The 15,896-nt window shown below is 35.9% G+C and overlaps 1 protein-coding gene across 1 annotated transcript in view; it reads right to left on the bottom strand.

Annotated features, from left to right (window-relative positions):
- LRPPRC (leucine rich pentatricopeptide repeat containing) overlaps positions 1–15,896 on the bottom strand; it is a 99,580-nt gene that overhangs the window by 50,842 nt on the left and 32,842 nt on the right. Inside the window, exons 15-23 of the mRNA XM_061155503.1 lie at positions 10,009–10,036; positions 7,451–7,508; positions 6,193–6,299; positions 5,898–5,975; positions 5,523–5,567; positions 5,068–5,172; positions 3,954–4,084; positions 3,162–3,247; positions 1,532–1,739 (exon numbers count right to left, since the gene is read on the bottom strand). Coding sequence (XP_061011486.1) covers positions 1,532–1,739; positions 3,162–3,247; positions 3,954–4,084; positions 5,068–5,172; positions 5,523–5,567; positions 5,898–5,975; positions 6,193–6,299; positions 7,451–7,508; positions 10,009–10,036 — 846 coding nt within the window. The remainder of the gene's footprint in view (positions 1–1,531; positions 1,740–3,161; positions 3,248–3,953; positions 4,085–5,067; positions 5,173–5,522; positions 5,568–5,897; positions 5,976–6,192; positions 6,300–7,450; positions 7,509–10,008; positions 10,037–15,896) is intronic.

Here is a 15,896-nt window from a genome sequence, read left to right as displayed (position 1 = left end):
AGAAGCACAGAGTATGCGCCATGTTAACATCTGAATCCCATGCTTTTTCCTTTTCGTCTGGGGGAAGTTCTCCTTGGTTCATGAGCCCCATCTGCAGACCTTTCTTGGAAAACTTTCCATCTTCTGTCTCACGGTATTTCTGTTTGTAAGATACTTCTTTACCATGGCCTCGTTTTCATTGTTAATTATTTTATTTTTGCCCACTGATGGAGGAGGGCCTAATTCTTCTGGGCACTGGGCCCATTTCTTTCAAACCCCTATGCAGAGCTCCACATGCAATCTACAGAGATGGGTCTTTTGAGATCATCAAAAAAATTCTTGGAGAAAGCATATTAATTACAGGATTTCTATATAAAGTTGGCTGTGAACACGAGAACTCAGTAACACAGTAATTGTTTGAATCACTATTCTTTAAAAAGATGTAATGCTGAGATTGTAGAGGTTAAAGACTTAGCCAAATCAGTTAAGTTGATAAACTGCTTTTTGATTGGATGTCAAAGAAATTATTTCACAAATCATTTGTATGTATGAACGTGTGTGCACATATATATAAACATAACATAGTTAGATGTTTTTTATTCCACACTTTCAATATTAAATCATTCATTATATTCAATTAATTATGCTCTTAGTAAATAAAGAAAAACTACCAGAAATTTGGGAAGAATATGAGTACACTAAGATTTATCATTTACCTTTCTCCTGGCATTGATACAGCAACATCCAAACTAAATGAGAAAACCTCAATCACAAAATAAGCAGATTAGAAAACTGTGCTAAGTCATGGAAGAAAGTGGCAAAGGGGAAAGATCTGAGAAATTTTTAGAAACAGAAAAGAAAAACAATGCTAGAGGAAAAGAAGATAATAAAGGATGCTTTTTTATCTTACTAAAATGATTCACTCTGTACAAGAATGTAGGTTGACTTTATGATTTACACTTGAAAAAAATACCTTAAATTGGGCACCAACATGAACATTCCAAATACAGACATTTTCAAACTCAGTAAACCTTACCCTATTAACAAAATTCATCTTCTTGCCACAAGACACAGAGACACCTTATAGAATAACTTAGCGAAGCTACAGTAATTCCTGTGTTGGTACACACAATTAAAACACTACACAGAAAAAAGGATCCGTCAAGAGACACTGCCACATCATAACATGAACAATAGTGATGAAGCCTAACCAAAAGTCCCAGAGAATCCTTTCTTATATTTATCAATAATTAACACTTATAAGGCTCAAAACTGGGGAAAACTAGATTTGGTTTCATGTACTATCATCACATGCCCCACCAAACTGCCCCCCCCCCCCCAAAACCGCCATAGGTCATTCCACTGAAAAGTAATCCATAGGACCACAGGGTTGTTGGCAATTTTAAAGGTCACCTACACCACAGACATTCTCTTATTTGGTGGCAAATAAGGCTTCCGCAGCATCACAGAGAATTTACAAAACAGAATCCCTGTATGATTAGATTCATTCTTTGAATGCCAACACTCAAAACTGAAAATTCAATTAACTTACTTTTCCAGATACAGAGTGACCAACGGGGAACTTAAGGTGGTAGATGGTTTCGCTAACCCTAGGGTCACGATGGCTTCATGCAACTGTTTTACTGTTTCAGTTTCACCTCGTAAAGCTGCACCATTTAGGATGTGGAAAAAGGACAAGACTGTTGCATCTTTGATAAGAACATCCTTCTCTTTCATCTCCTTTAGAATGTTAATAGCATCTACAATGAAGTAGCACAAAAGACCCTTAGGTAATTTCATGTAGGGAAAACAAACTGCTATTAAAACAGCATTTCAAGCCCAGCAGGAATGTAAATTCTAGTGTATAATGCCGATTTCAAGTTAATTACTACTTGCATTTCTAAACGAGACTACAATTATAAATCCACAATAGCATGGTTTTATCATTTCCCTGCAACTTTGACTACAAATTATAGATAGGGACTGTGTGCCCACTCTGCACCACATAACCCTGAACGGTCTGCCCTATAGCTGTGAGATCCTCCTAAATGGATGCTTTTATCGTTCAGAGCTAACATCTGCTAAATCACACCATTGTTTCTTCAGCAGATGGCTTGTCAGGAGGCCAGATAATAAAGATGTGTTTACACTGTATATACAGCCAGACTAATGGTCTGATACCGATAGGGCCTGTTTGCTATGTCGATACTAATTAGCCAAGCAGAGCCAATGAAAGCTTTCCAAAAGACTGCATGTTAATACATTAGATTCATTAAGCTTCATTAGGAAGGCAGAAACAAACATTTTAGGATATGGAATAAGTGCATTTTTATAATGTTGTTATTAATTATTGCACAGACAAAATGTTTTGACCGCTTTATAGAAATTGATTTTAAAAAGCAGGCTAATCTTCATAAAGGAATGTCTGTGTTAGAAAAATTTCCTAGGGAAAAATTCAACGATCAAGTCAAATACTTTCTCCATACATTTTTCACTATAATGATTTAAAAACAAAAAATCTTCTCTAGGAATAAAAGGAAGACAGGGAGGTTTTTTTAAAAGTTTCAAAATAAAGTCTAATGAGAAAGTTAATAAATAATCAAATAGTTAAGAATAAATTATTAGGTATAATTACATTAGGCTTAGCATTATCCCAACTATAAGAAAGTTAGAGGATACACATCAACTATATAAACAGCTAGGCTCTCTGCAAACTTCTGTGTGAAACCTTACTGAAGTATATATTTTGTTAATGTTATCAGAAGTGAAGACAAAGACGCCTGCAAAATTCGTATTCTTGAATAAAGGTTATATTTACAGGTTTTATGTTCAGCCTTCCAATGTTCTTAAGCAAAAACAAAGCCATTAGTGCAGGCATATAGGCAAATTGTGCCATAAGTCATGATCTTCAAACTCAACCCAAACAGCAATGCTAATAAAAACTAGCTGCAGAAATGCAAAAAGCACTGAGCTGTGCAAATGTAAATGACAAGCTTGCCAATCCATTAAAACTAATGGCCGACACTGTCCGTGAAGCTCTGGTTGGATTCACATGCAAATTTGTATGCAAAGTGTTGAAGCACTTTGCAGGATGGACATGATACACCATTAATATCAATTCACATGTTATTCCAGTGGGAAGATACTTGCATCACACATTTTCTTTATGTGCCAATGCTTACCTTGGAGCTTGCCATGTTTTCCCAATACTTTAACGAGTCTTACATACTTGCCGGTGTCAAGGACAGCAGAAGAATCTAAACGGTCACTAAAAATTAAAGCCATATTTATATTATGTTAGAAGTTGTTTAACTGTTAATAGCAGTGCAGTATCTACTTGATCACTTTTCCAAAAATCTCAGAATCTGAATTTTTATTAACACTGGCTTCTACCTTTTAGTTCAGGTTTATTTTTGAGGCCATATACAAATCTACATGCAATTATATTCAAAGAAGTAAAAATGTAATACCACATGTATATTATCTTTCCATCTGCAAATGATACGAATAAGGAATGCTTCTATTTCATGGTACTTAAGGTGATTCTCACTTTGTTGCAAATACTGAAATACCCCCAAGAGACATTTTTATTTGGTAAATCTATCAGTGGGAAGTCAAGGATACCTGAGAAACGGACAGAATTCTGTTTACACTACAGTACAGGAAGGGGAATATTTAACAAGCCTTATATAATAGTTACAACATCACTGTTGTGATATGCAGTTGTATAATCAAGAGGAAAAAAATCTTGGCTTCAAGGAATAGAATGTCTTATCATACTTAAACAAAGACTCCTTGCTGAAAACAAGCCATAACTAATCAAAGAGTATTACAGTATGAAATTTCAAAAGCACTCACAAAAGAGAATTTTTAAAATTTACATTATATGAGAGTGGTATTCACTCTACATGAGCCATCAAGGGCTGTAGAGCAGCATAAACGCTGATGATTTGTTTCAGTGCCAGGGTACTCACAATTCTCGTTTCAGGTTCAATGCATCTTCTGCATTATCATGTCGACAGCACAAATTTATTAAAGCTGCATAGCCACCGACAACCATATCTGATTCATATTTTGCTTTCAATTCAAGAGCTTTTTCCATGTTCTAAAATAAAGGAAGGAAATGAAAAAGAAGAAATTAATATAAAAGTGTAAAATTTCTAGTTTCCATGTTCAGAGTATAAAAAAAGTTAACACTACTTTTAAAATAAATGAATACACATTATTAACTTTACCTTGCTCCCTGGTATTTTTAATCTACCTTTTAAAAAGCAGGAAAGATATATATGAAGAATTCAAAAGATTTGTTATCTGCAATGCAAAACTGATCACTATGCCAAATTTGATGTTTTAGGTTTGGGTACTGTATTATGAAAAAAGACTTCCAGATTAAATATGTACCAAGTGAGTCCAATTTCCATGCACAGAAATATATATCACTGCCAAGTTCCCCACAGTCTGTAATGTGCAGGAAATATTTTAGAATTTAATAAATAGTGCCATATTATAACCTTAAAGTCAGCTGTATTTTTTCCCCTAAAAACACAGGCATATGACCAAATGATACTGAACTAGAAACTGAAAAAGTCTAGTGATATACCCCAACTGCAGACACACACTAAAATGAACAAAAGTACAGCTGGACGCCTGCTGAAAAAAGGCAAAAGACCCTTTATCTCAGAAAGAGCTTTTTTCCAGCAGGAAAATGGAATTTCAATCCCTGCATTAACAACCTAGTAATATTTGACTTGCAAATGACTACTGCATGTATCAGTTGCTTGACAATCTAGATATGAGAGACCGGAGCCATGGCTTGAAAGGACATTTGGCATGTATGATAAACCTATCACGGCTGTTACTATCATTCACTTTGCAGATTATCGTAAACAAACTACGGCAACCCGAAAACATGCCATTCAAGGTGTAGCTGAAGTTAGTTAACCTCTCATTTAATTGCATTCTTCACAGACATGATGTATAATAATCAATTGTAAAAATAATAAATTTTATATCAGGCTTTGCTTACTTTTATCTGTAAAGAATTTTTTTATCTTAATAGCACATTTAAAATATTTAAACAAACGTTACCTCTTCTGAACATAGCATTAATATGAGCTGCTTTAGGATATCTCCTATAGGTTGATTTTCAGCTTTTAGCTTTTCAAGTTTAGACTCCAAATCAGATGATGAAGGCTGCGAAGCAGAAATGGGAAGAAAAAAGAAGGAAAGAAATTTACTACAAAGAAAACGCACCCTCTGTCACTCTTCTCTTTAAACTGCCCTTTCCTAAATGTCATAAATGCTATCAAGGATATTAATGTGGGGATCCGGGATGGACTTGAGGGATTTATAAAGCTTCTGATATTATATGCAGATTTCTTAGATATAATTTTTCTGAGATGGTAAACGGCTTTTACCAACTTCTTAGAACTACGCTAGAGGCAAAAATGTTAGGAACCACTGATTTTAAAAGGACATAGTCTAGAACTCTCATTAAATGAGGTTATTACAGCATGTAGAATCTACTCAAAAAACATACTTACTTTTCTAGAGTCTGTCTTCTCTCTTTCAACCAACATATTAACATCCTAAAATCAGGATTTAAATTAGGATTAGAAAACATATGGAAAATATACTAGCAAATGTCAAAAGCAAATTTTGGAAGTCTCATTTCATTTTTCCATTTTCCAAAATTTTCCTGAAATTCTCTTCAGACTTTATAACCATTGTAAAAAACACTTTTAAATACATTCTTCAATATATAAACAGCATTCACCAATAATCAATAAAAAGCCTTGTTTTAAAGGCTATCATTTAAATAAACTTTTGGCCAAAAGCAATATATTTAAATAAAACTTTGACATGCCTCTACATATAAATTAAGCATTTTAAGAAGTTGATTATTATTTCACACACACCTTAATCAATTCAGGAACATGGTAGCTATCCAGCAGATTACGAATGCCTCTGTAGATATTTTCAGGAATTTTTACATTCTGTGCAAAGGGGAGGGAGGAGGGAAAAAAAAAAAAACAAGTTTTAGACAACTAAACTGAAATTTGTCTAACAGAAATTATCTCGGACATAATTTAAGTCTCCAACTCGTATATGTCATTGAGAAGTGGTCTGGTTGTACTTAAAAGCAGCAATTTCAAATCTAATAGATACATGTCAGACAGGACAGGCATTATATAGCAAAAAATGAAATGGTACCATCTCCTTCAGCTGATGGAAGTATTGTCTCAAACGCTCCTCCTTGGCCTGTACCTCTGAGTCACTCATGCTGTCAATCAAGTTATAAAGAAAATAGCCAACAGCTTCTGTGGAAAAAAACAAGAGAAAGCATTCCACTAAAATTACTGAGACTGTCATGTTATCAAGATTAATTTATAAGAAATCATTTTGGTGTGAGATGTCACCCTGATGAGAGGCTCTGAAATGGCAACAATGATCACTGAGGCATAGAGATTATGTGGTTTGGGAGCACATATCTAACTGGTGAGTGAAAGGAATATTAATTATTTTCAGACCGAGTGACAGCTTTTCAGCACTGAATCTTACTTCAATCTATTTTTTTCTACCACTCTGTGACAGAAGTGGTCCTGCCCAAGGCCTTACCCCTCTCCTGTCCAAATCACAAATAGTAAGAATAAATAAATGCCTTGTATATATTTCTATATTAATTTTTGGTGGGCAATATTTAGGGAAACATAAAATTAGAGGATTCGCAAATGTTGAGTATAGAAAGTTAAATAATTTTAATAAGCAGATGTAATATTCTTGTGGAGAGCTGCCTATTAGCCAATGAAAAACCAAGATTAACAAAGATGTTTCGTAACAACAGTAATTTTCCTATGCATCCAAGCATAAAATGTATAGGGCCATGTGTTAATACATAGGATAGAAAAATACGAACTTTCAAGAAAGATACCATGTGGTTTTGTGTGTGTGTGTGTTTAACAGAAAACCACATATGTTAGGCTTTATTACATGAAAACAAAAATCACTAAATGTCAAAATAATGTATTTTGGGTAATAAATAGTGGAAAAATCTACAAGACCTCTTTATTATTCTATATGTTTAAATTATACCTTGTGAAGTAATTAGCCTCCAACTAATAAAAAAGAAAATAATAATAATAATAAATTATACCTGCAAAACATTAAAATCACATAAACACTAAGGATTACTGATTTTTAAGGCTATTTTGATTGATGCTATAAGTAGCATTTCCTCAATATCTGAAAAGAAAAACCCTCCCAATCCTGTCCTTAGAAAAACAATTATGGTAATACCAAACACCTCACAGATCTCAAAATGATGCGGTTATCAATGTAAAGATTTATAAACAAATGTTTTCAAATTTCACTTTCAAAAACAAAATGTTTACTGCTGTAATCCTTCTAGCCCATCATTACACAGAAGAATGGATTTGTGGATAAGTTACAATCATCGAAATTGAAACGCTACCCGTTGGTCCTGGAGGCTCCTGGCAATAACGTCCATCCTTGTACAACAGTTCTGTTATCTGGTAAGACAGAAAATGCGTGCATTGCAGCAACAGAAGCAAACTAGAACAAACACAATCTGAAATTGAATTCTTGAAATAATAAAGCCTCTCCCCAGTAAGGTATTACTCTATATCACAGTAATTCAACATCACCCCCACTTGCCAAGGAGATTGTTTCGTTTTTAAATAACAGGTTACTTTTTTAAAAACAACAAAACAACAAACCCATGTTGAAGGAAAACTGCAGTATTTCATGATACATCACTAAGAAAACCTCTATAAACTGTTCTGGTTATATATTGTTTTAAATAAATTGTTACTGTAGAAAACAGCTTATAGGAATTATCAACCAATGTTATTTGTCATTTATTGTTTTTGGTCTTGCTGAAATTCAACCAGTTTCCTCCTTTTAAATGAAGTTCTACAGGAGTAAGAAAGCAAAATATCCTGAAACACTAAATACATTTTTTTAAAGTTTTTCAACATTTCTCCAATCATTTTAATGGCATTAAAACAAAATGGGGGCTTTCCTGGCGGCTCAGATGATAAAGAATCCACCTGCTATGCAGGAGACCTGGGTTCGATCCCTGGGTCGGGAAGATTCCCTGGAGAAAAGGGAATGGCAACTCACTCCAGGCTTCTTTCCTAGGGAATTCCATGGACAGAGGCGGCTGGCAGGCTGCAGTCCACAGGGACTCAAAGAGTCGGACAGGAGTGAGCAACTAACGCTTACTTACTTACTTAAAACAAAAGGGGGTCGAAAGTTGTAATATGTTTCTTCTCATTGATTCTTATCCACTGAATACAAAGAAACCAAAAGACTTACTCTTCAACATTAACTCTACCCACAAAATTTCAATTAAAAAAATCCGAACGTATTTGATGATGAAAAGATTACAAAACCTCTGACACTGACATGTAACTTCTGAACACAGTATTCTGACTGTATATCAACAGGCTGAAGAGAGTAAGAAAGGAAGCATAGTTTCTGAAGTGATATGAGCTTCAGATTCTCAATTACTTCATGTGTATACTATGACTGAACTTATTTGCTCTTTAGATAGTATCTGCTCAGTTGCTAAGTCGTGTCCGACTCTTTGTGACCCCATGGACTGTAGCCACCAAACTCCTCTGTCCAGGAGATTCTCTAGGCAAGAATACTGGAGTGGGTTGCCATTTCCTTCTTCAAGATAGTGTCTGGCCATAGCATTAAGTATTAACAACTCAAACTACAGTTACTTCTTTAACTATGTATTTTCTAATATGGAAAATTAGGTAAACCTGATCATATCCCACTTCACTCAACAATGAAAGCATGATGTGGTAATAGCAATCCAAAGGATAGTTAAGGTAGAAACTATTAAAAAGCAAAGCAAAACAATCCTATCTACAAATTTTTTTTAACCAATCCAGACGTGTAGAAGATAGACAATAAATTCTACCATAAGTTGTAGCCATACATTAGACAGACAACAGCCACATTAAAACCTAATTTTGAACAAAGACACATTTAATAAGCCAATGAAAAAGTCTTTATAGCCAAAAAAAAATCTTATAAATATCTTAACCACCTATTATAACTGACATATAGTATGAATGGCAGTTTAAGTAATACTAAAATCAGAACTGAAAGTAAGATTTTAAGAAATATTTAAAATGGGAATTCCCATCAATAACATGCATTCTGACTGTGTTGTTGTTTATTCCCCAAGTCATCTCCGACTCTTTTGCAACCCCATGGACCTTAGCCCAACCAGAATCCTGTGTCCATGGGATTTTCCAGGGAAGAAAACTGGAGTGGGTTGCCATTTCCTTCTCCAGGGGATTTTCCCAACCCAGGGATTGAATTACAGGCGGTATCTTGTAATTCAACATAAGGACTGTTGTACTTCCTGCATAAAAGCAGTTAACTTCTTAAAAAGATAGCAGTTTAAAGTTGATCTGTTTATCATTCATATATAGATATACACATAGATACACTTGACGCTTCCTATGTGGCGCTAGTGGTAAAGAACACACCTGCCAATGTAGGAGACATAAGAGACATGGGTTTGATTCCTCGGCCAGGAAGATTCCTTGGAAGAGGGCATGGCAACCCACTCCAGTATTCGTGCCTGGAGAATCCCCTGGACAGAGGAGCCTGGCAGGCTACAGTCCATGGGGTCGCAAAGAGTCGGACACGACTGAAGCAACTTAGCACATATAGATACACTTACACAAATATGTATAACATATATAACATGCACACATTTTTTAAAATAAATATTAAATACGTACGGTCACTGCCATAACATTAACAGTTGTTTTTTGGAAAAGTTGAAAACTTAAGAATTTAGGACTAACTCAAGGTCACTTCAACAATAAATTTCCTGATCCAGGAAGGTAGTTTTAAAACTAAAACTACCAATTCAAGATTCTAAATTCATTAACTTACAGTGATGCATGATAAATTTATGAAGCTATTATAGCTTGCTTTTTATCTATCACACTATGATTTGCAAATATTAGGAATACTTACCTTGCTCCAAAGATTTATATTCATAGACCTGCAGGGGGCAGCAAAGGATTAAAAATAAACCCAGAGGTTTAAAAAACATTAAAATGTACTAGCAATCATTATATGCAATACATACAGATCAAAGCCTTAAAAAAAAAAAAAAGTTTCCAAAATCAAAGTTAATTTTCAGGGCAAGATAATTTAGAAAGATTGATTCACTTATTTTGAACCCTCAAAGTAAAGAGTGGTTTGGACACGAATCACTAAGAACCATCTCTAAACCCTGGGGTCCCAGTTTTGATGGAGCAGGGTATCTGCATGGTCTCAAAGGATCGGCCTGAGACTGCTCATTACTTGTAATGGTAAAGACAGTTAACTACACAGTGGAAAAAACGAACCAATATCTTCACTGAGAGGTCAAAATTAACATCACTAATGAGGTGCTGATAGATACATTTTAGACTTAATTTCCTGAGAAAAACAGAACAGCATTCCTGTGGTATTCCAGTCAGAAATGTAACATGAAGTTAAACATGAGGATGCATCATGAGGAACATTCTAGAAAATAACTGGCCTATATTCTCCAAATGTATTAATGTCATAAAAGACAAAGGCTGAAGAACTGTTCCAGATTAGAGAAAATTAAAGAGAAAAGATGACTAACATCTATTCCTTGACTGGATTCTGAATAGTGAGTGAAGTCACTGTCATATCTGACTCTTTGCAACCCCATGGACTGTAGCTTACCATACTCCTCCATCCATGGATTTTCCAGGCAAGAGTACTGGAGTGGGTTGCCATTTCCTCCTCCAGGGGAATCTTCCCAACCCAGGGATCGAACCCGGGTCTCCGCACTGCAGGCAGATGTTTTACCATCTAAGTCACCAGGGGTTCTATATAGGAGGGAGGAAAATATGGGCCCCTCCAAAAAAAGAGTGAAAATATTTGACGGAACTGGTATATGAGCTATATTAGATAAAAATACTCCATCAACGTTAAATATCCTGAATTTGCCAACTGTGACGTGGTTGAATTAGGGAAAATCCTTGGTCTGTGGAATTGTGTGTATGTGTATGTGCTTATACACGTGTCCAACTCTTTGTGACCCCATGACCGGCAGCCCGCCAGGCTCCTCTGAAACGGGATTCTCCAGGCAGGAATACTGGAGTGGGCTGCCACTGCCTTCTCCAGGGGAGCTTCCCGACCCAGAGACTGAACCCATGTCTCTTCCATCTCCTGCACTGGCAGGTGGATTCTTCGCCACTGAACTACCTGGTTGTGTAAGGCAATATCCTTGTTCTGTGGAATTATATACTGACATATTTAAAGATAAGGCATCACGACATATGCAACCTAAGCCCAAATAGCTCCAAAAAATTAAAATTTATATGTGTGTGTGTGTGTGTAAATAAACGGAAAGTATAATGATAACTTCACAAAATGCTAAAAGTTAATAAAGGGGGTATATAAGAGATCTCTGTACTACTCTTGTAATTTTCTATAAATCTGCAATTATTTCAGGAAAGCAAAAAAAACAGCTCACTCAAATTGTGACTGTTTAAAGGAAAAACTATTTACAAAACTGGGTAACCAATGAACACTAGGTCTTAGGCTATTTATAAGCTTTGTAAACTTAATGTCTATAAGCTTTGTATATTTAATTCAAATATGGAATCTACTTTCAGAAGATTAGTTATGTGTTTTAATGATAATATTACAATGCAAATATAATGTATATATTTATTATAATTATGTATATTATACTTACATTGCAAAAATAACCCACAAAACTTACAGACCTCTTAAAATCTGCACCCACAAAAATTCATAGGCCTCTTTAAACTTGAGATTGAGCAGTTTACAGTGAACTGTTTTGGTATAGTGAGTTAATAACACACTTGTTTACTTTAAAAACATTCAAAATGAACTACTGACACACACGACAACTAGGATGGATTTGGGGGCATTACGCTGAGTGGAAAAAAGTCAATCTCAATAATATATGATATACTCTATAATTCCATTTATGTAAGTTTCGCAAACTAAAATTATAAAAACTGAGAACAAATCCGTGGTTGTCACAGATTAAGGATGGTGAATGGAAGCTAAAGAGGTAGTGGCAGGAAGGTGGGGAATTTGTAGTGATGGCACAGTTCTGTATCTTCACTGCAGTAATGGTTACTCAAGTCTATGTATGTGATAAACTGTCAGAACTACCCACATACATTGTATGAATGTAAAATTCCCAGTTTTGGTAATGCACTGTAGTTATATAATATGCAACCACTGGGGGAAAATGTGTAGAGTGTATATAGGCCCTTTGTGTCTTATCCTTGCAACTTTCTGTGACTCTAAAATTATTTCAAAACAAAAAAATAAAACATGTTCCATGCCCTGATAGAATCCTCTGCCCTATGATAACATCATTCCTCCTACTAAAACACATTGAGAAAAATTTTTTAAAAGACAAAACTATATTTATAAGTGGAGAAAAATGTTTACAAAGCTCTGCATTGTACACATGTTCTTTTTCATTATAGTTTATCACAAGATACTGAATACAGTTCCCTGTGCTATATAGTAGGACCTTACTGTTTATATCTAGTAGTTAAAATCTGCTACTCTCAAACTCCTAATTTATTCCTCCCCTCCTTTTCCCCTTTGGTAAATCATAAATCACCCTTATGGTAGAAAGCGAAGAACTAAAGAACCTCTTGATGAAAGTGAAAGAGAAGAGTGAAAAAGTTGGCTTAAAGCTCAACATTCAGAAAACTAAGACTGTGGCATCCAGTCCCATCACTTCACACAAATAGATGGGGAAACAGTGGAAAGATAGGCTGACTTTATTTTTGGGGGCTCCAAAATCACTGCAGATGGTGACTGTAGCCATGAAATTCTCCTTGGGAGAAAAGTTATGACCAACCTAGACAGCATATTAAAAAGCAGAGACAATACTTTGCAACAAAGGTCCATCTAGTCAAGGCTATGATTTTTCCAGTAGTCATATACGGATGTGAGAGTTGGACTATAAAGAAAGCTGAGCCCCAAAGAACTGATGCTTTTGAATTGTGCCATTGGAGGGTCCACTGGACTGCAAGGAGATCCAACCAGTCCATCCTAAAGGAAATCAGTCCTGGATATTCAATGGAAGGCCTGATGCTGAAGCTGAAACTCCGATACTTTGGCCACTTGAGGCGAAAAACTGACTCATTTGAAAAGACCCTGATGCTGGGAAAGATTGAAGGTGGGAGAAGGGGACGACAGAGGATGAGATGGTTGGATGGCATCACCAACTCAATGGACATTAGTTTGAGTAAACTCCAGGAGTTGGTGATGGACAGGGAGGCCTGGTGTGCTGCAGTCCATGGGGGTCGCAAAGAGTCGGACACGACTGAGTGACTGAACTGAACTGAATGATAAATTCTGTTTTCTGTGTCTTTAAGTCTGTTTCTGTTTTGTAAATAAGTTCATTTGTAACATATTTTGGATTCCACATATAAGTAATATTGTCTAACTTACTTCACGTAGCATGATAATCTCTAGGTCTATCCATGTTGCTGCAAATGACACAGTTTCATTCTTTTTTATGGCTGAGTAGCATTCATGTGTGTGTGTGTATGTGTGTGTACACACTACATCTTCTTTATCCATTCAGAGATTGCATCTTCTCCTCTACACATTCATAATTATCAAGACTTGTTTGCAGTTGCTTTCTTAATTTCTGGTCTCTAACTAATTAACAAGTTGAAGGCAAGAAGATTTCTGTTCATCCTTGAATTACCTGTTATCTTGCAGTCTAGGCCTAAGTGCACACTAAAGAGTTATATTTCCTGAGTACTCACAAACTGTAGTTCATGGAGTATTTTCCTTCTCCTTGTAAAAACACCATGAGGGGAAGCCTCACTGGCTGACTGAAAAGAGGAACTTAACATCTGGCACTTAACTTGGTTGATTTCAACAGGGCTAGTGTCAGAGACTTGATTTTTTTCAACATGTGAAAGGCCTCACCGTTCAGTGGTGCAGATTCCCACTTCTCAAGCTCAAACTGTTGCCACTGGGTCAGAAAATCTCTCCTTATATCACAGAACTCTTTATCTACGGACTACAAAGCCTTAAATGCCTCCAAGGCAATTCTTTTTTAAAAAAATTAATTTATTTTAATTGGAGGGTAATTATAATATTCTGGTGGTTTTTCAGCCATGGGTGCACATGTGTCCCCCCCATCCTGAACCCCCTCACTCTCCTCCCTCCCCACCCCATCCCTCTGGGTTGTCCCAGAGCACTAGCTTTGAGTGCCCAGCTTCATGCATTGAACTTGCACTGGTCATCTATTTTACATATGGTAATACACACATTTCAATGCTCTGAAACATTTGTTTTCAGTATGTTGCATCGTCAACCAAAGTTTGAACTATCTTCAATGACATTTTGTCTCTCAGAAGTAATTCAATATTTTTGGTGGTAGAGTTTTCAGTAATATAATGTACACAGCCATGTTTCTCATTTGAACTTTGTTCAGTTAGGGGTACCATTAAGAGGAAACAAAGTCTTATACTAAACATCCTCTTGCCTTGGATTTGACAGAAGAATTCACTAACTTTATCAGTCAGAAGTAAATACCCTTTAAAATACTTTAAAAATAGTTAAAAAGAAAACAACTTAATAGTAAAAATTCCCTAATAACCTTGAATAATCCCTAACTAATAAGCAATATTGAATTTTAAACATTTTTATATAGGTGACTTCACCTTCGTAAGTTAACAGACAATTTAGTTTATCTATTGGGAAACTTTGGGAATGCATTACACTTCACTGGTATTCAATGACCATCTCCTGAGCTTATCAACTTACAGAAATACTAGCTTGCCACTTAAACACCACTCTAAGAATATATGTAGAAAAGTGTTGGTCTTCCAGAAATACTGTGGGATGGCATCAAAAAATCAATCTGCACCCAAACAAGTTACAGAACACATGGAAGGAACTACTGCCTCTTGGACCATGGGATTTACCACTATCAGGGCAGGTAATATTAAAGGTAGATAACTGTTTAAAAAACTGCATTCCAATATGGAAATGCACATCCAAGTTTCCCTTAGGACTAGCTAAAATGACTAGGATGTCTCACTTAATGTTCTGTAATGTACTACATTTCTGTTAAGTATGAATAATTATTTCCAGTAAAGAGTAACTCTTAAGTAACTTTAAGTGAATCTCTTACATGCTTATCCTTATAGGAGCTGCAGGGCTCTACTGGCCATATCCATCAGTTCTGTTTTCAGAACAGCTTTCAGTCACTTAGTCAATTCTAAAGTTGCTAGATTCTTAGAACTCACACATGGACTGGAATAGTTCACATTTCCAATAATCTCAAAATACATGGGCTAGCAGATAAAGTATCAGGATCAGGGAGGGAGATACTACCATAAGAGCAGGACTCAAATAATCTAGTGGGAGTAATCCTAGACTAAAAGCTGCTCAAGTCCTACCTACGAAGCACAGAATGCAGGAGACGTGGGTTGGATCCTTGGGTTAGGAAGATCCTCAGGAGGAAGAAATAGCAACCCACTCCAGTATTTTTGCCTGGAAAATGCCATGAACAGAGCAGCCTAACAGGCTACAATCTGTGGGGTTGACAAGAGTATGACATGACTGAGGACACACACACACAAAGCATAGAAGCATGCAGTAAGAAAACTGTTCCCAGTAACTTAATTCAAGATCGTCTTAGGAGGAGGAACCAAGATGGCAGAGGAGTAGGACGGGGAGACCACTTTCTCCCCTACAAATTCATCAAAAGAACAATTGAATGCTGAGCAAACTTCACAAAGATCATCTGAGAACAAAAGCTCAAAAATATTTAGAGGAATTAAAAACAAACAAAAAAAAAAATCCACATTCCCCAGTAC

The sequence above is a fragment of the Dama dama genome, chromosome 11, assembly GCF_033118175.1.
Source record: "Dama dama isolate Ldn47 chromosome 11, ASM3311817v1, whole genome shotgun sequence".
NCBI classification, from domain to species: domain Eukaryota; kingdom Metazoa; phylum Chordata; class Mammalia; order Artiodactyla; family Cervidae; genus Dama; species Dama dama.
The sequence above is the reverse complement of the archived record's forward strand: the minus strand, read 5'-3'. Positions and strand labels throughout refer to the sequence as shown.